The sequence below is a fragment of the Ornithorhynchus anatinus genome, chromosome 2 (genome assembly GCF_004115215.2).
Source record: "Ornithorhynchus anatinus isolate Pmale09 chromosome 2, mOrnAna1.pri.v4, whole genome shotgun sequence".
Taxonomy (NCBI): domain Eukaryota; kingdom Metazoa; phylum Chordata; class Mammalia; order Monotremata; family Ornithorhynchidae; genus Ornithorhynchus; species Ornithorhynchus anatinus.
This window is the reverse complement of record NC_041729.1, coordinates 140,505,502-140,527,635: the sequence shown is the minus strand read 5'-3', so window position 1 is coordinate 140,527,635 and position 22,134 is coordinate 140,505,502. Positions and strand designations below refer to the sequence as shown.

General features: G+C 51.1%; 1 protein-coding gene across 1 annotated transcript; it reads right to left on the bottom strand.

Annotated features, from left to right (window-relative positions):
* Nucleotides 1–10,918: 10,918 nt before the first annotated feature.
* On the bottom strand, nt 10,919–21,625 carry LOC100086182 (T-cell ecto-ADP-ribosyltransferase 1-like). The gene is made up of 6 exons (XM_029047167.1): nt 21,542–21,625; nt 21,263–21,393; nt 18,528–18,624; nt 15,918–16,611; nt 11,955–11,981; nt 10,919–11,025 (listed from the first exon to the last, which is right to left on the bottom strand). Exons 1-6 carry the CDS (start codon nt 21,623–21,625, stop codon nt 10,919–10,921), a joined length of 1,140 nt encoding a protein of 379 aa, XP_028903000.1.
* Between the last annotated feature and the right edge of the window lie 509 nt (nt 21,626–22,134).

Sequence of the window (22,134 nt, the reverse complement as noted above, 5' to 3'; positions counted from 1 at the left end):
GCAACGGGAGAACAGAACTTCTGGGTGTCCCACACCTGCAAGAAGATGGACATAGTATCTGCCCTCAGAAAGCCCCAGGCCCTGGAGGGAAACAGGATGGACAGACCCAAAAGCACCCCATAAAGCAGCATGTCTCAGTGGAAAGATCATGGTGTTGGGTGTCAGGGGTCATGGGTTCTAATCCCATCTCCGCCACTTGTCACCTGTGTGACTTTGGGCAAGACACTTCACTTCTCTGTGCTACAGTTCTCTCATCTGTAAAATGGGGCTAAAGACTGTGACTCCCACGTGGAACAACCTGATTATCTTGTATCTACCCAGTGCTTAGAACAGTGCTTCGCACATAGTAAGCACTTAACAAATACCATCATTATTTATCCAGCTCTTAGAATAGTGCTTGGTGCATAGTAAGTGCTTAACAAATATCATTATTATTATCATTATTACTAATATTATCCACAGACAATAATAATAATAATAGCAATGATAATAATAATATCAATAATATTTGTTAAATGCTTACTATATGCTAAGCACTGAGAAAGATACAGATATTCAGGTTGGATACAGTCCCTATCCCACATGGGGCTCAAAGTCTAAGTAAGCTTGGTGTATTGGATAGAGCACGGGTCTGAGAGTCAGAAGTTCATGGGTTCTAATCCCAGCTCTGCCCCTTGCCTACCATGTGACCTTGGGCAAGTCATTTTACTTCTCCTTGCCTCAGTTACCTCATCTGTAAAATGAGGTTTGAGACTGTGAGCCCCACGAGGGACAGGGACTGTGTCCAACCCAATTTGATTGTATCTCCCCCAGTGATTAGTACAGTGTCTGGCACATAGTAAGTGCTTAACAAATACCACAATAATTATTATTATTATTATTAAGATGAACAGAGATTTTATCCCCATTTTAAAGATGAAGAAACTGAGGCATAGAGAAGCTAAGTGACTTGTCCAAGGTCACACAGCAGACAAATGGCAGAGCCAAGATTAGAACCCGAGTCCTCTGACTCTTAAGACCTGGCTCTTTCCACCTGGCTATGCGGCTTCTCTAATCCGCTGAATGCTTAAAGACTACAAATCAGTCTGTCCCTCCCTCCCCATCTCTCTGCTAACCCCTCTCCCAAGTCACAGTGAATAAGTGACCCCATTGTCACTGTGGCTGCCTGGGCTGGGAGGGAGAAAGATGGGAGCCATCTGTTCCAATCCCCTGCCTCCAGGCTAGATAGCCCAGATGGAGAAATGTCAAGATTTCCCTCAGATATGTGATCCAAGCGGAAGCTGCTCTTCAAGAAGAGCTTCCTAAGGCCTCGCTAAAATCCCTCCGGCTGCAGTTCTCTATGTGTCTTTAGGCTTTATTCCAAAGCTCTCTTCCTCCAGGAAGTCTGCCCCATGACCTGCATTGGCTGGCAGTTCCCGGGAAGGTAAGATTGTGAGCTCTCCATGACAATAAAACCACTACCCATACGACCCAGCTAGGTTCACTCGTTCCATCCTCCCAATCCCTCACTCCCTTTTTCTTGTTCCTTTGCCAGTCCCTCTACCAGTCTCTCTGCCAGTCCTGCAAGCTTGAATGCAAGCCTGAAGAGTCAAGGCCTGGACTCCAGTCCAGCCTGGAGAGGGTTGGGACTGCAAGACTCAGAGCTGGATCACGGTGATGTCGGTTGGACCGGGGGTGGGCTAGAATCTGGTTGGGGACGGATGCCCTGTCCCAGGCCTAGATGACCCAGAGGGAGAGCATCCCAAGTGGGGGTGGGAGGAGGGGAGTGGGCATTCACAGCACCCGCACCCTCACCCCTTGGGACCCCGCTTTGTCCCTCTCCCATCCCCAGACCCCAGCTTGACCACCAATAGGGAAGAGACTGAGACCCGACCCCCACCTGAGACCCAACCCCCATCCCTCCAGGAACCCCCAATTCCTCACCCCCTTGCAGCCCCCCAAATCCCCACCCCCTACCTCCTCTGCCCTCCAGTCTCCCAACTCTTTGATCTTCGGCCCCTCCCCAACCTTCCCAAAACCCCACCCCCAGCCCCCTATCCCCAGAGCACAGGCTTGGGAGTCAGAGGACTTGGGTTCTACTCCCAACTCCACAACTTGTCTGCTGTGTGACCTTGGGCAAGCCATTTCCCTTCTCTGTACCTCGGTTCCCTCATTTGTCAAATGGAGATTAAGACTGTCCGCCCCACATGGGACAACCTGATGATCTTGTATCTACCCTAGCACTTAGAACAGTGCCTGGCACATAGTAAGCGCTTAGCATATGCCATCATTATCACTGTCATTGTAAAGGTGGGGAGGTTGGTGGAGCAGATGGGAGGTTGGTGGGGCAGATAGCTCTGGAGCTCAGTGCACATGGCCCCACCCCCACCCACAGGGATCTCGGGGATGGGGCGGGAGGGGCTGGAAATGAAGGGGTTCAGTTCCTAGGTCCCAACATTGAAGCAGGAGACCCCCGACCACCCCCCACACACCAGAAGTGGCTTCCCTGGACTGGGGAGGGGTCCTGCTCTCTCTGCCTCTGACTCTTCCCTTCCATTTCCTGTCTGTCCTCTGCCTCCACCTCTGCTTGGTCTCCCGGGCTTCCCATCTCTCCGAGCCACTGTCTTCACTAAGCTCTCAGTTCAGTATAACAGTTGGTAGACAGGTTCCCGAGCCCCCTCATCCCACCACCTTTTCATTCAATAGTATTTATTGAGCGCTATGTGCAGAGCACTGTACTTGGAATGTACAAATCGGCAACAGATAGAGACAGTCCCTGCCCTTTGATGGGCTTACAGTCTAATCGGGGGAGACAGACAGACAAGAACAATGGCAATAAATAGAGTCAAGGGGAAGAACATCTCATTAAAACAATAGCAAATAAATAGAATCAGGGTGATTTACGTCTCATTAAACAAAATAAATAGGGTGATGAAGATATATACAGTTGAGCGGACGAGTACAGTGCTGAGGGGATGGGACAGGAGGGGGGAGGAGCAGAGGGAAAGGGGGGAGAAGAGGGTTTAGCTGTGGAGAGGTGAAGGGGGGGTAGAGGGAGCAGAGGGAAAAGGGGAGCTCAGTCTGGGAGGAGGTGAGCTTTAAGTAGGGATTTGAAGAGGGGAAGAGAATTAGTTTGGCGGAGGTGAGGAGGGAGGGCATTCCGGGACCGCGGGAGGACGTAGCCCAGGAGTCAACGGCAGGATAGGCGAGACTGAGGGATGGTGAGGAGGTGGGTGGCAGAGGAGCGGAGCGTGTGGGGTGGGCAGTGGAAAGAGAGAAGGGAGGAGAGGTAGGAAGGGGCAAGGTGATGGAGAGCCTTGATGCCTAGAGTGAGAAGTTTTTGTTTTGTGAGGAGGTTGATAGGCAACTACTGGAGGTTTTTAAGAAGGGACGTGACATGCCCAGAGCGTTTCTGCAGGAAGATGAGCCGGGCAGCAGAGTGAAGAATAGACCGGAGCGGGGAGAGAGAGGAGGAAGGGAGATCAGAGAAAAGGCTGACACAGTAGTCTAGCTGGGATATTACGAGAGCCTGTAGCAGTAAAATAGTCGTTTGGGTGGAGAGGAAAGGGCTGATCTTGGCGATATTATAAAGGTGAGACCGGCAGGTCTCAGTAACAGATCTGATGTGTGGGGTGTACGAGAGAAACGAGTCAAAGATGACACCGAGGTCGCGGGCCCGAGAGATGGGAAAGATGGTCGTACCATCCACGGTGATAGGGAAGTCTGGGAGAGGACCAGGCTTGGGAGGGAAGATGAGGAGCTCAGTTTTGGTCATGTTGAGTTTTAGGTGGCAGGCAGACATCCAGGTGGAGACGTCCTGGAGGCGGGAGGAGATACGAGCCTGAAGGGAGGGGGAGAGGACAGGGGCAGAGATGTAGATCTGTGTGTCATCTGCGTAGAGATGGTAGTTGAAGCCGTGAGAGCGGATGAGTTCACCAGGGGAGTGAGTGTAAATGGAGAACAGAAGAGGGCCAAGAACTGACCCTTGAGGAACTCCAAAAGTTAGAGGATGGGAGGGGAAAGAGGAGCCTGCAAAGGAGACCGAGAGTGACGTGCCAGAGAGATAACAGGAGAAGCAGGAGAGGACGGAGTCCGTGAAGCCAAGGTGAAATAAGGTGTGGACCTTTTTCAAGGCCAGGGTGTGTCGCACCCTGCACCTACCATGGAGACTCCTGGGGCACCACCTAGTGTGGGTGGAGAAGGGCCTCACTCAGCCACTTGCCCTTTTCCTCTCTGATGGCCCATCAACTGTTTGCTCTCCAATAAACTTGGCAAATTCACTCTACAGCCCATGTTTGCTGGAGGGGCCCAGCCCCACACCTGTCACTTACCTCTTGCCACTCGCCGCCGCCTGACCTAGGCCTTGGCAGACCTGGCAGTGTCCCAGAGCAAACACCAATATCCTGTGAAGATCTGGCTGTGAGCATGAGTGTCTTCCCCAGCCAAGCAGCCAGTCATGGGGCAGACAGGAAAGAAGGAGGAGAAGGAAAAGGAGGAGGAAGAGAGGGGGAGGTGGAGGAGAAACAGGAAGAGGAGAGGGGAGGGAGGCAAGGAGGCAGGGGGAAGAGGGGGAATGGCTGGGCTAGTGGGGGAGGGGAGGATGGGGGAGGTGGAACATATTGGGGGTGTTGGGGAGGGCACAGGTGATGGGGAAGGCCAGGCACAGCGGGGAATGTGAGCAGAGAGCCAGCCTTTCCAGTGAAGATACTGACCAGCTCTTTAAGGATTAATCCCATCAATGTATTATTTCCCAGCCCTTAGTACTGCACCCAAATTATAATAATAATAATTGTGGTATTTGTAAAGTTCTTACTATGTGCTATGCACTGTACTAAGCGCTGGGGTAGATACGAGCAAATCAGGTTGGATACAGTCCCAGTCCCCTATGGACAGTCTTAATCCCCATTTTCTAGATGAGGTTACTGAGGCCCAGAGAAGTTAAGTAACTTGCCCAAGGTCACACAGCAGACAAGTGGAGAGCTGGGATTAGAACTCAAGTCCTTCTGATTCTCAGGCCCGTGTTCTATCTCTCACAATGTAAATACTTAATACATACCATTTCCACTAACCTCCTCCAGGAAGCCATCCCAGATTTACCCTTCCCACCTCCCTCTCACCCTCTTCTCTTTGGTTATCTGGTGCAGGTTCCTTCCAGCAGCTGCATTCATTCCCCCCGGAAAAGGTGTGGAGGGATGGAGGGATGAATGGAAGGAAGAAGGGAGGGAAGGACAGACAGATGTATGGATTCTCACCATGGAACCGGGGAAGCAATACCAAGGTCATTAGAGTCCTCAGTGCACCAGCTGCCTGCTCACAGTAAAGGACTTGTCCCCTGTCCTTGCTTAGACCTGACTTGGTACTCTCAACTCAGGGAGGGTCTGGGAGAGGCCATCTGGTCCATCCCCCTGCCTTCAGAGTGCCGAATGACTTCTCTCTCCAGGGGCCTTGGATCTTAGGTCTTGGGTCACTGGGCTTTGGATCAGTCGCTGCAACCATAACCACAACAGGCAGCCCTTACTCAACTTCCTTCTTCCTGACACCTTGGTTCTTTCAGTGCCAACACCTCCTCCAGGCCAAAGAGGACCTCTAAGTTCTCCCCCACCCAAATCCTCCTTCCTTTCCAGATCTCCTTCCTTACCCCTCCTTTCTACCCCCTCTCCCAGATTCCCTCCTTCCTCCAGACCTCTCGTCCCCACTACCCTGCCCCTGGCCCCCCACCCCACCCCCACAGATATAAGACCATTCCAGCCGGTCCAACTTTACTCTGAGCAGGGAAGGGGCAGAGGGACCATCCACCCAGTAACTTGTCCTCCTGTCCCTTGACCCCTACATCTCCCATCCCCAAACCAGATTAGGCCAGAACCCCACAATAGGCCACTGAACAATTGAACTTGTCTCTCCCTGGAAGATTGCAGTAGAACAGGTAGCAGAAGTGGGATGGAGCATTTTCTAATTTCCTGCAGAGAACAGCAAGGAGACTGAGACCCAGAGAGACAGGGAGCCCACTGCTCCCCAAGACTCTGGCCCTGCCCATCACAGCAATCAGTTTCCCCCCTCCCCACCCCGAGGCTGTCTGAGCCAATAGGTCAGGGCTGCTTGGAGGCAGGACATAGCTCCAAGTGACCCCCTTACCCCCTGGGCTCAGCGCTGCTCTCCAGTGGGGAGGGGTCCTGGCCGCTCCTCCCAAGGCGTGGGCATGGTTGTGGGCGGGGACATAGCCTAGGCTCTGTCTGGGGACCTTGGCAGCTGGGTGGCTAGTGCTTCTGTGATCCAGACATTGGACATGGGGCTGGAGGAGCTGGGTCAGAGATCAACTGGGTTTGGAGCTAAGGCATAGTCATGTGTGCACATACAAGCGCACACACAAACACACACAGGCACACCTCATGTCAGCTTATGCCCCCTGCACTTGTGTCCAGTCACACATCTTGTGGGCACACACATCCCTTGAACCCACCTATACATACACTCTCTCAGCCAGGGCTGTGAGCATGGAATCATGCATTTTGACACCTTTATTTTTCCTTATAGTTGTTCTAGCTGCCCAACAGATCCCCTAACACTACCCGAACACCACAGACACACACACACAAACTTACTCATTCAATAATCCATTCTCAATACACGCTCACTCATAACTTTGACACACATCCAAACACAAGCCTAAAGGTGCACACATTCATACACTCTGATTTGCACCCAGAACCCCAGCCACACTCTGAAAGAGCACACAAACACTAGCAGACAAGCAGACCCACACACACCTAAACTCACACATGCATTCAATGACCCATTCTCAATACATACTCACTCGTAACTCTGACTCACCAAAATAGTCCTAAAAGTACACACTCATATACCCTGGTTTGCACGCAGACCCCCAGCCACATTCTGAAACAAGCACATAAGCACAAGCACACAAGCAGACACACACACACACAAACTCAGCCATGCATTCAATGAAAGAGGAAGTGGAGACATAGAAACAGAGACCTAAGCCGAGAAAGGCAGACACAGAGGCAGACAGTAAACATGGAGGAGAAATTGAGGAGACTATAGGAAGGGGAAGGGACACAGAGCCTATCTGCCACTCCCCTCATGGGCAAGGGGTGCGGGAGGGGTGATGACGGGACTGTGGGTCCAAGGCCCTCCCAGATTTTTCTCAACCCTGAGTAACCCCCAACCTCTCCCTTGCCCTCCCCAAACTCATTAGCCCCTCCCTCTGGAGTCCCTGCTACTCCCCATCCCCCAGGGCAGCCAAACCCAGGATCTTAGACCCTTGAGATCTTCAAGATACAAAACCATGACCCAAGAATGATGATCTCTGACCATCCTTAATGTTCCGGTGCAGCCAAGGCCCTGGCTTCACGGGAGGCATTAGGAGGACACCAGGAAGAGGGACGGGGGTTGGTCAACTGCTGGGCAGTCTTGCCCTTGTCTGCCCTATGGAACCATACCCTGCCTCCAGTAGGCCCATGAACCTTAGGAAGACATTGGGCTACTGCTGGAGTTCCAACACCGCAACCGCACACTACAGTCCCTTCCCCCAGCCTGTCTCCTCTGTCTTGTGGGCTTCTCTTACCCCCTCCTGCCAACTCTAAACCCTGCCAATGCTTTCTGGTGCTTGCGAGTTCTGGGCAGAGAGAAACCCAGATGGACATTTCAGCCTCCTTGCTGACGTCCAGCCTCCCCCACTCCAGTCCATTCTTCACTCTGCTGCCTGATTATTTTTCTACAAAAACATTTAGGACATGTTTCCCCACACCTCAAGAAACTCTAGTGATTGTCCATCCACCTCTGTATCAAACAAAAGCTCCTCATCACTGGCTTTAAAGCACTCAATCACCTTGCCCCCTCCTACCTGACTCACTACTCTTCTACTACAACCCAGCCTGCACACTTTGCTCTTCTGATGCCAATGTCACTGTACTTCAAAGTCATCTATCTTACCACCAACTCCTTGCCCACATCCTGCCCCTGTTCTGGAATGCCCTTCCTCCTCAAATCCCACAGACAATTACTCTCCTCTCCTTCACTGTCTTACTAAAGGCACATCTCCTTCAAGAGGCCTTCCTTAACTAAGCACCGCCCCCTTTGACTCCTCCCACACACTTCTGCATCACCTTGACTTGCTCCCTTTATTCATCCCCCCTCCTAGCCCCACAGCCATTATATACATGTCTGGAATCTATTTATATATTTATATTGATGTCTGTCACCCACCCCTCCCTACTCTACAGGGAGCTGCAGGAAGTGGGGGTGGGGGCTCTGAGGGAGGAGCTCTAGGTTAGGTAGTGGAGGGGGGACGCTGACCCTGACCTCTGACTCTGCCCTCCATCCCTGACCACTGCCCCGCAGGAGAAGGCGATGGAGATGATGGACCAGAAGAAAGCCTACATCCCCGACCTGCAGATCAGCTTCATGGAGCACATTGCCATGCCCATCTACAGGTGCACGTGTCCCCCCAGCTCCAGGCAGGACTGGCCTGTTTCCACTGGGGAGGGGCAGAGGTAGGAGAAGACAGGGATGGGGAAGACTGGGGCCAGAGGGACAGCCTCCCTCACCCTTCAGGGCAAGACCCATATTGCACCAGGACCTGTTCCCAAGTCTGTCAAACTGGACGAGCGCGTGGCCACCAACCGCGAACAGGGACCAAGGTGTTGCACAAATTCACGTAGCACGGGCTGCCCAGCAACAGGTCTCTGGATTTCTTCCCACAACCATCCCCCACCCCCAAAGGAGTTGGGGAGGGAGCAGAAGATGGAGGGGCAGGAATTGGGGCCACATTTAGGGGGAAAAAGAGAAGAAAGGAGAAAAAGAGGAGAAAAAGAGGGGGTCAGGGTTTATTGGAATTCCACGGGACTTCCTGAGACCATCCCGGGGCCCGAGCCCCTAACCCCTCCAGGTGGAGCCCACACACCCCAATCTCCAAGAAGGATGAAAGTGCAGAGGGGGACTTGGGCCAGCCCCCCCTGCCCATCCCCAGTCCCCTTTCCACGCCAGCCCCCAGGCTGTCCCAGCTTGGGCCAGCAGCGGCAGCAGCATCTGTGCCTCCTTGTCCACCCTGCAGCCAAGACTGGGGGAGGAAGTAGGATAATTCTTGTCAGGCAGAAAGTGCGGGCCGCGCTGGCCCCAATCCCCCCACCCCCAACCCCTCTACCCTTCCAGACCCCCACTCTCCCAGGCCCTTGGACCCCTGACCCCCGCATTCCCTGGATGGCCGGGGAACAGGAGCTGGCCGCCCACCCTTCCCTTCGTGTTTCCTGAGTCCATGTCTCCGAGTCTGCATAGTGGGTGGGGGGAAAGGTGGAGCAAGGAAGGGGCTGCTCACACTGAACAGTCAACTCATTCACTCCATTGTATTTATTGAGCGCTTAAGGTGTGCAGACCACTGTACTAAGCACTTGGGAGAGTACATTACAACAATAAACAGACACAGTCCCTGCCCACCAGGAACTTACAGCTTAGAGATGAGGAGACAGACAATATAAATAAATAAATTACAGACATGTACTTAAGTGTAGTGGGGCTTGGGGCCGGGGGGATGAACAAAGGGAGCAAGTCAAGGTGAGGCAGAAAGGAGTGGGAGAAGAGGAAGGCGGGGGGTGGGGGGTGGGGAAGGAGGCTTAGTCAGGGAAGGCCTCCTGGAGGAGATGGTCCTTCAATAAGGGTTTGAAGGGAGGGGCTGGGGGGGGCAGTAATTGTCGGATTTGGGGAGGGAGTGTGTTCCAGGCCAGAGGCAGGATGTGGCCGAGGGGTAGGTGGTGAGATAGACGAGCTCGAGGTACAGTGAGAAGATAAATATTAGAGAAGCAAACCACCCCTTTCCCAGCTATACACTTGGCAGGGGGTGGAAGGGGATGGCACGAACTTCATCATTTTGGGTCTATTTAGGGTTGGAGGAGGGCCAGCCAGAAAGGCCCCTATCATGGCAGGGCCCAGTGGGGGATAGTCCATCCAGGCCAGACTCTGGCCCAGTCAGGAACATCTCCCTCTGGGGGGACAGGGACCCAGGACCCTTTCCCATCTCTCAGGTGTGACCTCAGCCTCCAAAACCCTGGGAGGAAAAATTTGAGATCTGGTCCCCGGTGACCATCTGCCCCAATATCGCCCCCTCTGCTCCCCAGCCAGGCCCTCCATGGTTCCACCCTCTCATCACTCCAACAGCAATGTCCAACCTCAGCCCCGACCTCTGACCCTGCACCTGCCCTGCCCTGGGCCTCAGTTCCATAGACACTGCCCCTCCCTGACCCCTGACCCCAGCCTGGAGCCACATCCTGAGATTGTCTGGGACTTCCCTATCCATCTGTCTGCCCCTGCCTCCCTGCCACCCTGCCCCACTACCTCCTTAACCTGTCACCTCTCTCCTGAGACTAGAGAGAATCTCACTCTCATTTACAGAAAGCAAACTCAGAAAGATAGTCAAAGACACCGGACCAAGTAATGGTATTAACTGTGTAGTAGTAGGTACTGTGTGCAAAGCACTCCATTAAGTGCTGGGAGAGAATGAAAGTGGGGGTGGGGGAATTAGACACAATCTCTGTCCTTAGGGGAAACTTGGAAAATCACCTCTTTTATCAATCTAAGAATATATTTCATAACTGGTGGAGGTTTATGAATTTATAGCAGATAAGCAGGTGCTTTGCATAAAGTAAGTGCTAAATAAACACGATTGAACGAATGAATAAATAAACCACTCTTGGAAGTGGATGATTGAGGACAGACTGAATAGAGACAAGACTGCAAAGTGCTGGACTGGGGCAACCAAAAGAGGAGTTAGAGGTGCAGAGGGGTGAGGGGCTGGCTGGGGAGGTAGGGGGAGGTGCTGTCAGGGAGGGAGACAGCAGGAGCAGAGAGGGAGCAGGTGGGCTGCAGGAGGGCCATATAGTAGGTGACAGTGTTAGGGGTCAGTGTGCCTGAGTTGAGCGGCCTGGGGGTGTCACACGCGGGAGGTCGGAGGGTCCAGCCCGAAGTTGGAGAGCAGGACGAGGAGCCCTGAGAGAAGCAGCAGCAGGGTCAGAGGGCTGGAGTCCACCATGCTGGGTGCTGGGAGGAGAAATGGGGGAAGAGGTTACAACTGACGCCACAGGGGAAGCAGACCAGAAAAAGGGGTCTCCTCCACCCCCTCCCACTCTTGTCTCCAAACCAGGAAATAAGGGACCTTGGGAGGGAGTCCTTCCTCCAGAACCCTGCCCCGCCCTGGACCATTGCCCCATGGCCCAGGGCAGAGCAATTCCCCAACAGCCCAGGCAGAATCCTGAAGCCTCACAAACCTAGGGACAGACAGTGACCATGACCACTGGACCCCTGCCCAAACCCACTTCCCAGGACGGGAGGTGGGTGGGACAGGCAGAGAAGAGAGGTGACTGTCCTTCTCAGCCAGTAAGATAACCAGCATGGCTCAGTGGAAAGAGCACAGGTTTGGGAGTCAGAGGTCATGGGTTTGAATCCCAGCTCTGCCACGTCTCAGCTGTGTGACTGTGGGCAAGTCACTTAGCTTCTCTGTGCCTGTTACCCCATCTATAAAATGGGGATTAAGACTGTGAGCCTCACGTAGGACAATCTGATTACCCTGTATCTACCCCAGCGCTTAGAACAGTGCTCTGCACATAGTAAGCGCTTAACAAATACCAACATTATTATAAACAGGACCCGGGGGGCTGCAGCCAGGGGTGGGGTTGGGAGATGAGATGGTCCCTCACTTGAACTGTAAGCAGCAATTTTTTGAACTGAATCACAAAGAGAATAGGAGGTCAGTTCTTTTCTGCCTGCTCTGGGTAGCTTCCCTGCCTTGGCACTCCCAACCCCAGGACACTAGAGCAGCACCCCATCTGTCCCCACTCCTGTCTTCCCGATCGACACAGCCCTGGTCTCCCTCCAGTCCAGGACCCTTGGCGTAATGGTTAGAGCATGGGGCTGGGAGTCAGGGACCTTGGGAAGGAGGGGTGGGGATGGGAGAAGAGATGGCCCCTCACCTGAACTGCAACTGGCATCTTTCTCATCTGAAACACAAAGAGAATAGAAGGTCAGTCCCTACCTGCTTGCTCTGGCTCCTCCTCCCTCTCGTGGCCCTCCACACTCCACTCCAGCAGCACTCCAGCAGTCCCTACAAATGTCCCCCAGATACAAGGGGTGGGAGTAGGGTAAGAATTCCTGTTGAACATAGCCCTGGTCTCCACCTAGTTCAGGGCCCTTGGTCCCCTTCCCCATGGCACAAGTCCCTTGAAGCAGTGTGGCTCAGTGGAAAGAGCACGGGCTTTGGAGTCAGAGGTCATGGGTTCAAATCCCGGCTCGGCCACTTGTCAGCTGTGTGACTTTGGGCAAGTCACTTAACTTCTCGGTGCTTCAGTTACCTCATCTGTAAAATGGGGATTAAGACTGTGAGCCCCACATGGGACAACCTGATTCCCCTGTGTCTACCCCAGTGCTTAGAACAGTGCTCGGCACATAGTAAGCGCTTAATAAATACCAACATTAACATTACCCCAGCACTTAGAACAGTGCTCGGCATATAGTAAGCGCTTAACAAATACCAACATTATATGTCAGTCATGAGTGTCTACTGAGCATCTGTTTAATGTGATGCCCTGTAATAACAATAATATTAAATATTATTAAGGTAGAATGTGATAAGCGCTTTACTTTGTGCCAAGCACTGTACTCAGTGCCACTTCTCAAGAACTTCCAATGGGTTGCCCATCCACATCTGCATCAAACTTCTCACACTGGCTTTAAAGCACTTAATCGCCTAGCCCCCTCCTACTTTACCTCCTTGACTTGCTACTACAACCCAGTCTGCACAATTCACTCTTCTAAAGCCAACCTACTTACTGTATCTCAATCTCGTCTATCTTGCTGTTGACCTCTTGTCCACGTCCTGCCTCTGGCCTGGAACACCTCTGGCCTTTTCATATCCAACTCTCCCTACCTTCAAAACAATATTCAAAGCACATCTCCTCAAAGAAGTTTTCCCTGACTAACTTTTCATTTCCTCTTCTCCCACTCCTTTCTGTGTCTTTGCACTTGGTTACGCACTCTTCATTCACCCCTTCCTCATCCCCACTGCACTTATGTACATATTTGTAATTTATTAATATCAGTCTCACCCTCCAAACTGTAAGCTCATTTTTTTTAATGATATTGTTTTGTGCTTACTATGTGCCAGGCACTGTACTAAGCACTGGGGTAGATACAAGCTAATCAGGTTGAGAACTCTATGTCCCACATGGGGCTCATAGTTGTGGCTCAGTGGAAAGAGCACGGGCTTTGGAGTCAGCGGTCATGGGTTCGAATCCCGGCTCAGCCACTTGTCAGCTGTGTGAATTTGGGCAACTCACTTAACTTCTCGGTGCCTCAGTTACCTCATCTGTAAAATGGGGATTAAGATTGTGAGCCCCAAGTGGGACAACCTGATTCCCCTGTGTCTACCCCAGCGCTTAGAACAGTGCTCGGCACATAGTAAGCGCTTAACAAATACCAACATTATTATTATTATTATTATTAATCCCCACTTGGCAGATGAGGTAATTTAGGCACTGAGAAGTGAAGTGACATGTCACAGCAGACGAGACAGAGCCAGGACTAGAACCCAGTTTTTTCTGACTTCCAGTGGCCATGATGCTTCTTAAAGCAGCAATGTTGGCAAGGAGCTTGTCTATTAACTCAGTTTATTATACTCTACTGAATGCTTAGTACAATGCACTGCAAAACTTAAGCACTCAATAAATATGATAGATTGATTGACTAGGACAGATAAAGGATAATCTGGTTGGACACAGTGTCTGACCTTCAAGAGGCTCTCAGTCTAAGTAGGAAGAGGAACAGACATTCAATCCCGATTTTACAGATGAGAAAACTGAAGCACAGAAAACTTAAATGACTTGCCCAGGGTCTCATAATGGTGGAGCTGGCATCAGAACCCAGGTTCTCTGATTCCCAGGCCTGTGATCAATCCATCAATTAATCAATGTTATTTACTGAGTGCTTACTGAGTGCCAAGCTTTGAGAGTACAATAAAACAGAGTCAATAGTTACATTCCCTGTCCACAGTGACTTGCAGTCTAGCAGGAGAGATAGACATTAACATAAATAAATAAATTATAGTTATGGACATAGGTGCTGTGGAGCTGAGAGTGGGCCCAAAGTAACAAGGACCTCAAATCTTTCTCACTTTCCCCTGACTGTTGATAGCACCACCATCCTTCCTGTCTCATAAGCCTGCAACCTTGGTAATATCTTTGACTTCTCTCTCTCCTTCCACCCACATAGTCAAGAGATTACTAAATCCTGTCAGTTCTAACTTTACAACATCAACAAAACCCACCCTTTCCGGTCCATCCAAACTGCTACCATATTAATGCAAGCACTTATCTTATCTTGCCTTGATTATTGTATTAGCTTGCTTGCTGATCTCCCTGCCTACTGTCTCTCCATTCCAGTCCACACTCCATTCTGCAGTCTGAGTCATTTTCCTTCAAAAAACGTTCAGACCGTGTTTCCCCACTCCTGAAGAAATTCCAGTGGTTGCCCATCCACCTCTCCACCGTGCAAAAATTCCTCACCATTGGCTTTATAGCACTTAGCCAACTTTGTCCTCTCCTCAGTGGAAAGAGCACGGGCTTTGGAGTCAGAGGTCATGGGTTTGAATCCCAGCTCGGCCACTTTATCAGCTGTCTGACTTTGGGCAAGTCACTTAACTTCTCGGAGCCTCAGTTACCTCATCTGTAAAATGGGGATTAAGACTGTGAGCCCCACGTGGGACAACCTGATTCCCTTGTGTCTACCCCAGCGCTTAGAACAGTGCTCGGCACATAGTAAGCTCTTAACAAATACCAACATTATTATTATTACCTCACTTCGTTATTCTCCCACTACAACCCAGCCCGTACACTTCATTCCTCTGGTGCTAACCTTCTCACTATACCTCAGTCTTGTCTATCTCATCACCGACCTCTTGTCTACTTCCTACTTCTGGCTGGGAATGTCCTTCTTCTTCGTCTCAGAAAGATAATCGCTCTCCCCCACTTCAAAGCCTTACTGAAGGCACATCTCCTCCAGGAAGCCTTCCCTGACTGAGCCCTCCTCTCCTTTTCTTCCACTCCCTTCTGCACCACTCATACTTGCTCCTTCATTCATCCTCTCTCCCTTACCCACGGCAAATGTATATATCTGTGTATATCTGTAATTTATTTATTTATTCATCTATTATTTATTTATTCATTTATATTAATATCTGTCTCCCCCTCTAGACTGGGAGCTCATTGTGGGGAAGGAATGTGTTTGATGTTATATTGTACTCTTCCAAGCACTTAGTACAGTGCTCTGCACACAGTAAGAACTCAATAAATATAATTATTAGTAGGAGTAGGAGTAATAATAATATTAATAGTAAATCTGATCTTTCCACTAAGCCACAGTGGTTCATGCTTCATTGGGTGGGAGAAGAGAAAGTGTCACAAAGTCCCTACTCTCAGGAGTTGGTTCATTCATTCATTCAATCGTATTTATTGAGCACTTACTGTGTGCAGAGCGCTGTACTAAGAGCTTGGAAACTACAATTCAGCAATAAAGAGAGACTATTCCTGCCCACACCGGGCTAACAGTCTAGAAGGGGGGAGACAGACATCAAAATAAGTCAATAGGCATCAATATAAATAAATAGAATTAAAGATATATACACATGCAAATTTGTATTCAAACAATGGAAAGAGGAGGAACACCACAGAGCCTAGTAATAACAAGAAACATAAGCAAACATGTAAAAATATGTAAGTATATTTGGTTTGCAATGAGAGGACTGATCAGGAAAGACCTCCACTAGAAATTGTTTTGTGGATGGTTTAGAATTAGAGAGAGGACACCAGAGAGGACCCACCTGCCCTCATCCCAGGGAATTCCCCTCAAGAACTAATCTCCAGGGTATCACACCCTTAACTCACATCCTTCATAGGCACAGTTGAAACAGGCTAAAGTCTTCTTTGAGTTGAGGATGAAATGGCTGTTCTCTTTCCCTCGAGTGATGCTGAAGACTTCATTCACAGGAATCAGCACCTCCTGTTCATCATAATAAGAGAAATTTTGGATATCCACCCCAAAGCAGGAATGGATGGTGTAGAGGCTGTTCGTACCATAATTCCTACTTATGGAAGGATTCTGGGATGTGGAGCCGAACTGCCCGAAGCGCATGAGGCCAGTCCCGTTGTAAGTGAATTTGATCTTAGAGCCCCGATGAAGTTGCGTGGGGCATTTGACCTTAGGCAGGAGCTGCAGAGCCCTGGTCAGGTAGTAGTGGACAGCTTTATACCGAAAATTATTCTTGTAGTACTCCAGAGATGTCCCATTTGTCCGCACAGCCTGGTTGAAGTCTTTATAAAAGTTGTTATCGGTGTATATCAGGACCGCTATGCCGTACTCCTCCCTGAAGACTGAGGGCAGAAAGGGAGACACTTTCTTCTTGATCTCTTTCTGCCACTTGGTCAGTGCTTTGGGCCAGGTGAAATTGAGGACTGGGTTGATTCTCATTTCGTCTTCCAGGAGTTGGGGTGCTATTGAATCCATTTTGTTTTCACATCCTTTATACTGGTCATCGAAAGCATCGTACCCCATGGTGATCTCCTTCATCCTGCTTTCCACCTAGACAGTGAGGATTATGGAGCTGGCACTGGCAGAGGGACAGGAGCCTGTGGGGCACCAAGTTTAGACCTTACCTCCCCCCGGGTCAGAATTGGAGTTGGGTAAGGGACCTGGTGGATGGGCTGGGTAAGGATGGCCCAGGTCAGGGTCATTCAGGGGCCTGGGGTGGGGTGGGGGAAGAATTTTATGGCAGACAGGAGGCAGAAGGAATCAGAATCTGGGTTGATCTAATAAAAATAAGACCAAAAACCTGGGACTAGATTGAAAAGACATGTAAAGTGAATCAATCAGTCGATGAATAACAAATTAATACTCTTTTCTACCCATGAGTGTTGAGGTGGCTGAGGTGCTGAGAGGGTGGCGGCTCCATATGGAAGGCCTTCTTGGAGGAAGTGACTTTTCAGGAAGCCCTAAAATTTGGGAGGGACATAGTTTAGCGGATTTGAGCAGGAATGGAATTTCAGAGGAGAGGGGAGCTGGGAGGTAAGTGGCACAATGTGTTGGAGACAAGCGAGAGACAGTAAGGAAGTTTGTGTAAGAGGAGAAAATAGTTCAAGTAGAGATTGGAGGATACAGTTGGAGTCATGCTGTTGGCCCCACCCTGGCCCTCTCTGGACTCCTTTGCTTCCCATCACCTTTCCTGGATCCCTGTCATCTTTGGAGAATGGCTGAAGGTGTTGAGTAGTGTGATGGGGCTGGTGTCCCACATCTCCTGAGGCAGTGCCCTGGATACTAGGTGCCTGTGGATTCGAGGTCCAGGAGACTAGAGAGAACCACAGCTTTGGAAAGGTCATTCTGGGTGTAAGGATTTTGTGGGGGATCTGTTTGGGGAGCAGCATGGCCTAATGGAGAGAGCACAGACCTGGGAGTGAGAGGACCAGGGTTTTAATCCTAGCTCTGCCAATTGCCTGCTGTGTGACCTTGGGCAGGTCAATTCACTTTTCTGGGCCTCAGTTTCCACATCTACAAAATAGAGATTCGATGCCTGTTCTCCCTCCTACTTAGACTATGAGCCCTATGTGGAACAATTTCTGTGTCCAACCTAATAATAATAGTGATTATTATTATTATTATGGTATTTGTTAAGCACTTACTATATGCCAGGCACTGTTCTAAATGCTGAGGTAGATACAAGATAATCAGGTTGGACAGAGTCCTTGTCCCACATAGGGCGCCCAGTCTTAATTCCCATTTTCCAGATGAGGGAATTAAGGCCCAGAGAAGTAAAATGACTTGCCAAAGATCACCCAGCAGACAAGAAGTGGAGCCAGGATAATAACTCATGACCTTCTGACTCCTAGGCCCCTGCTCTATCCACTAGGTCATGCGGCCTCTAATTAACTCATATCTACCCCAGCACTTGACAGTAGATAGAGTGCTTGACACAACTTGAGCCCTTAACAATGATGATAATAATAATAATAATGATGAGTTAACTTTACCAAAAGCTCCAGGATTTCAGCCCCTTTTCCTGTTTCTCCATCCCTCTCTCTTTCTTTTACAGCACAGGTCTGGGCTACTACCAACGGAAAGTCTCTGATGAAGCCCACCCGCTCACCAAATTGTCACCTTATTCCTGACTTTCACCTTCACCCAAAGTGACCACCAATTCCCAGCCCCATTTGCCTCCACCCCAGGAGCACCAGAGATGTGCGCATCTCATGAATTGGTGTGACTGTGGTTAAGTCATTTCACTTCTCTGTGCCTAAGTAACCTCATCTGTAAAGTGGGGATTAAGACTATGAGCCCCATGTGGGACATGGACTGTGTCCTATCTGATTAGCCTGTACCTTCCCAAGCACTTATTACAAAACCTGGCACATAATATGTGCTTAACAAATATTTTTAAAAGAAAAAAGAAAACATGCTACTCTGGTAGCAACTGTAGGTGTAAAAAGATGGGGGATGGTGGGTACCTGAGAGGTTTGCCACAGGATCTGGACCCAAAGGGCGGCATTCATGGCCACGTGAGGCAGCTCCATCTCCCAGGTTTGGGGTGAGCTGCAAGGAAACCTGACAAGACAATGGGAATGTTGTTGGTTCTTGCAGGGGTGGAGGGTGAGAGGAAGAAGGGAAGAGTCCCCTGTCTTCATAAGATGGGAACTGTCTCCAGCCCTAGAAGCTCCTAGTCGGATTCTCCCCCCCTGAGCTCCCATGCCCAAGACTGGGACTGAATCCTGTTAATAATAATTCTGGTATTTGTAAGCACTGGGGTAGATACAAGGTGATCAGGTTGTCCCACATGGGGCTCACAGTCTTAATCCTCATTTTACAGATGAGGTAACTGAGGCACAGAGAAGTTAAGTGACTTGCCCAAAGTCACACAGTTGATAAGTGGCAGAGTCTGGATTAGAATCCGTGACCTCTGACTCCCAAGCCCGTGCTCTTTCCACTAAACCATGCTGCTTCTCTGTTCCCCATGGCCCCTCCCCACACACCCCCTTCCCAAAGGACAAGAGGAACCCCCGCCCCCCGCCCCCGCAGGGTGGGAGCTGGGAGAACACTCTGAAGATATGGTCCCTTCCCCTCTCTCCTGCTGGGCACAGCCCTAACTCTCTTCAAAGCCCCGACCCACTGGGAAATCTTAGAATCGGGGTCTGGTCCTGGCTCTGCCCATGTCCAGGAAAGACACCCACCTCCCCCGGACAGAAAGCTCTCCCCCACAAAAAAAAAATAACCAACCTGCTTTCAGGAGTCCCTGCCTGGATGGCACCGCAGTCCCTGGGATGAAGGGTGAAAGTCTGTGAACTGCAGCCAGGGGCCTCCTTTCAGTTTTATGAAGAGAGGCGGGGAGGGATAGAGGTTCCAGACAGGCTCAGGATGTGGCCCCAGGCTGTGGGTGGGAGAGGGCTGATTCTGTGGGATGGAGTCCAGTCCCGAGTGGCGCCTGTGTGGGGTCAGAGGTCGGGGCTGAGGTTGGGCGTTGCTGCTGGAGTGATGAATGGGTGGAAACTTGGAAGGCCTGGATGGGAAACAGAGGGAGCTGTAGTGGGGCAGACGGTCGCCAGGGATGGGATCACAAATTTTTCCTCCCAAGGTGTTGGAGGCCAAGGTCCCACCCGAGAGAGGGGGAGGGTCCCAGGTCCCGGGCCCCGTGGAGGGAGATGCTCCCTGACTGGGCTCAGAGTCTGGCCTGCGTGAACCCTCGCCCTTCAGCCCTGCCAGTATAGGGGCTGTTTTGGGTGACCCCTCCTCCAACCCTAAAGAGACCCAGAAAGATGAAGTTCATGCTGCCCACTCCCCTCCTCCCCCTCGCCCCCCCAATGCATAGCTAGGAAAAGGGTGGTGGAGGCTGGGGGGAATTTCCCTTCCCATGAGTGGACTGCTCGGCATGAGCAGCCCCTTCCCCTTCCCCACGCAGCTCAAGCCCTTTGGGGTCCATTAGAAAGAAATAGATTTATACTCCTGTACAAAGAGACCAGCCCCCAGGACCTCGGACACAGCAGGGAGAGGCTCTGCTGATTCAAGATCAAAAACGGTTCCGTGCAAAGACCACTCGAATATGGCAGTGTGTGCTGTATTTAGGGGAGTACTGGGAGCCCCAGGATGTAGACTTCTAAGTTCTTCTGGGGGGACGAGGTGCCATATTTTTGGGTGCCCTGAGCACCCCGGGATATAGACTTCAAAGACCTTCCCTGGGCACTCCTTGAGGGACCTGCTTTGCCTCCTTCACCTGTTCTCGGTTCCCTTCCCCCCTCTTCCCCATTCCCCATTCAAATATGCTCCTTCTGCTCCCTCTGCTACCTCTCTGCTCCCCCTTCACCTCCCCTCAGCTAAGCCCCCTTTCCCCCCTTTCCCTCGGCTCCTCCCTACCTCCTTTCCCTTCCCCTCAGCACTGTGCTCATTTGTATATATTTTTAGTACCCTATTAATTTTGTTAATGAGGTGTACATCCCCTTGATTCTATTTATCGTGATTAAGTTATCTTGTTTTTTGTCCGTCTCCCTCGATTAGACTGAAAGCCCGTCAATGGGCAGGGATTGTCTCTATCTCTTGCCGAATTGTACATTCCAAGCACTTAGTACAGTGCTCTGCACATAGTAAGTGCTCAATAAATACTATTGAAAGAATGAATGAACATCCGATCAATCATAAAACCTGGGAGGGGCGTGGGGGCATGCGAGGGCACAACTGGGAAACATCTGGAATAGCTTCCCGATATCCATGAGTTCCGGGACCCACCCCCCACTCCCTTCCCGTGCTGTTCCCTGGAGCTGAGTGGGCAGGGGGAGAAGGGAATGGGAACGTGGAGCGGGGGCCCCTTTCCTGCAGATCCCAGAGGGAACGGGCCTGGGGGCACAACCCCGTGAAGGGTCCCCAGGGGGCGGGGGGCTGTCATGCCATGTACAGGCTGCAGCAGCCATTGAGCTGGCCGCCCCCATCCTGGAGGTCGTGGCTCAGTGGAAAGAGCCTGGGCTTCGGAGTCAGAGGTCATGAGTTCAACTCCCGGCTCTGCCACTTGTCAGCTGTGTGACTGTGGGCAAGTCACTTCACTTCTCTGGGCCTCAGTTACCTCATCTGTAAAATGGGGATTGACTGTGAGCCTCACGTGGGACCACCTGATTACCATGTATCTACCCCAGCACTTAGAACAGTGCTCTGCACATGGTAAGCACTTAACAAATACCAACAGTATTATTATAATTATTACTCTTCATCCAGGAAGTCCAGAGAGCTGTTGCTGGGCAGCCCATGCAGCGTGAACTTGTGCAACAACTTGATCCACTGCTCACGGTTGGTTGCCACGCACTCCTCCAGTTCAGCAAACTTGGGGAAAAGGTCCTGGAGCAATTTGGATGGGGGGAAGGGGGGCTGAGGAGTGGGGGGAGGCTGTGACTCTGGCCCCAGTCTTCACCATCCCCGTCTTCTCCTCCCTCTACCCTCTCCCCAGAGGGAACAGGCTGGTCCTGCCCGGAGCCGGCAGGCGCACGCATGCACCTGTAGATGGGCAAGGCCCCTTGAAGCTGATTTGCAGTTTAGGGATGTAGGCTTTCTCCCGGTCTATCATCTCCATTGCCTTCTCCTGTGGGGCAGAGGTTGGGGATGGAGAGCAGAGTCAAAGGTCAAGGTCACTGGTTCCCCCTCTACCACCTAACCTAGAGCCCCTCCCTCAGAGGCCCCACTCCCACCTCCTGCAGCTCCCTGCCCACGCCTCACGAGACCCTGCCCAATGGTCCCAGACCCACCCGGAGGGGCTTGCAGCTCTCCAGAGAGATGGGGGAGGGGGACTAGGGTCAGGGTGATCATGCCCTCTGTGAATCTTGTGCTGTCTGATGGAGTGACAGATTCCTCGTGTCCAAAATCGCCTCCCACCGATCAGGAGTAGGTGGTTAAAAAATAGACTCAGCCCATGAGAATGTCTGCCCTCAGAGGCAAAGCATTGGAACAGTGCATGTAAGTCATTGCCCCTCAATCAACCAGTGGTGTTTATTGAGAGCTTAGTGTGGGCAGACCACTTCACTGAGCTCTTGGGGTAGTATAATCTAACATAGTTGGTAGACTCTATCCTCATCCGCAAAGAAC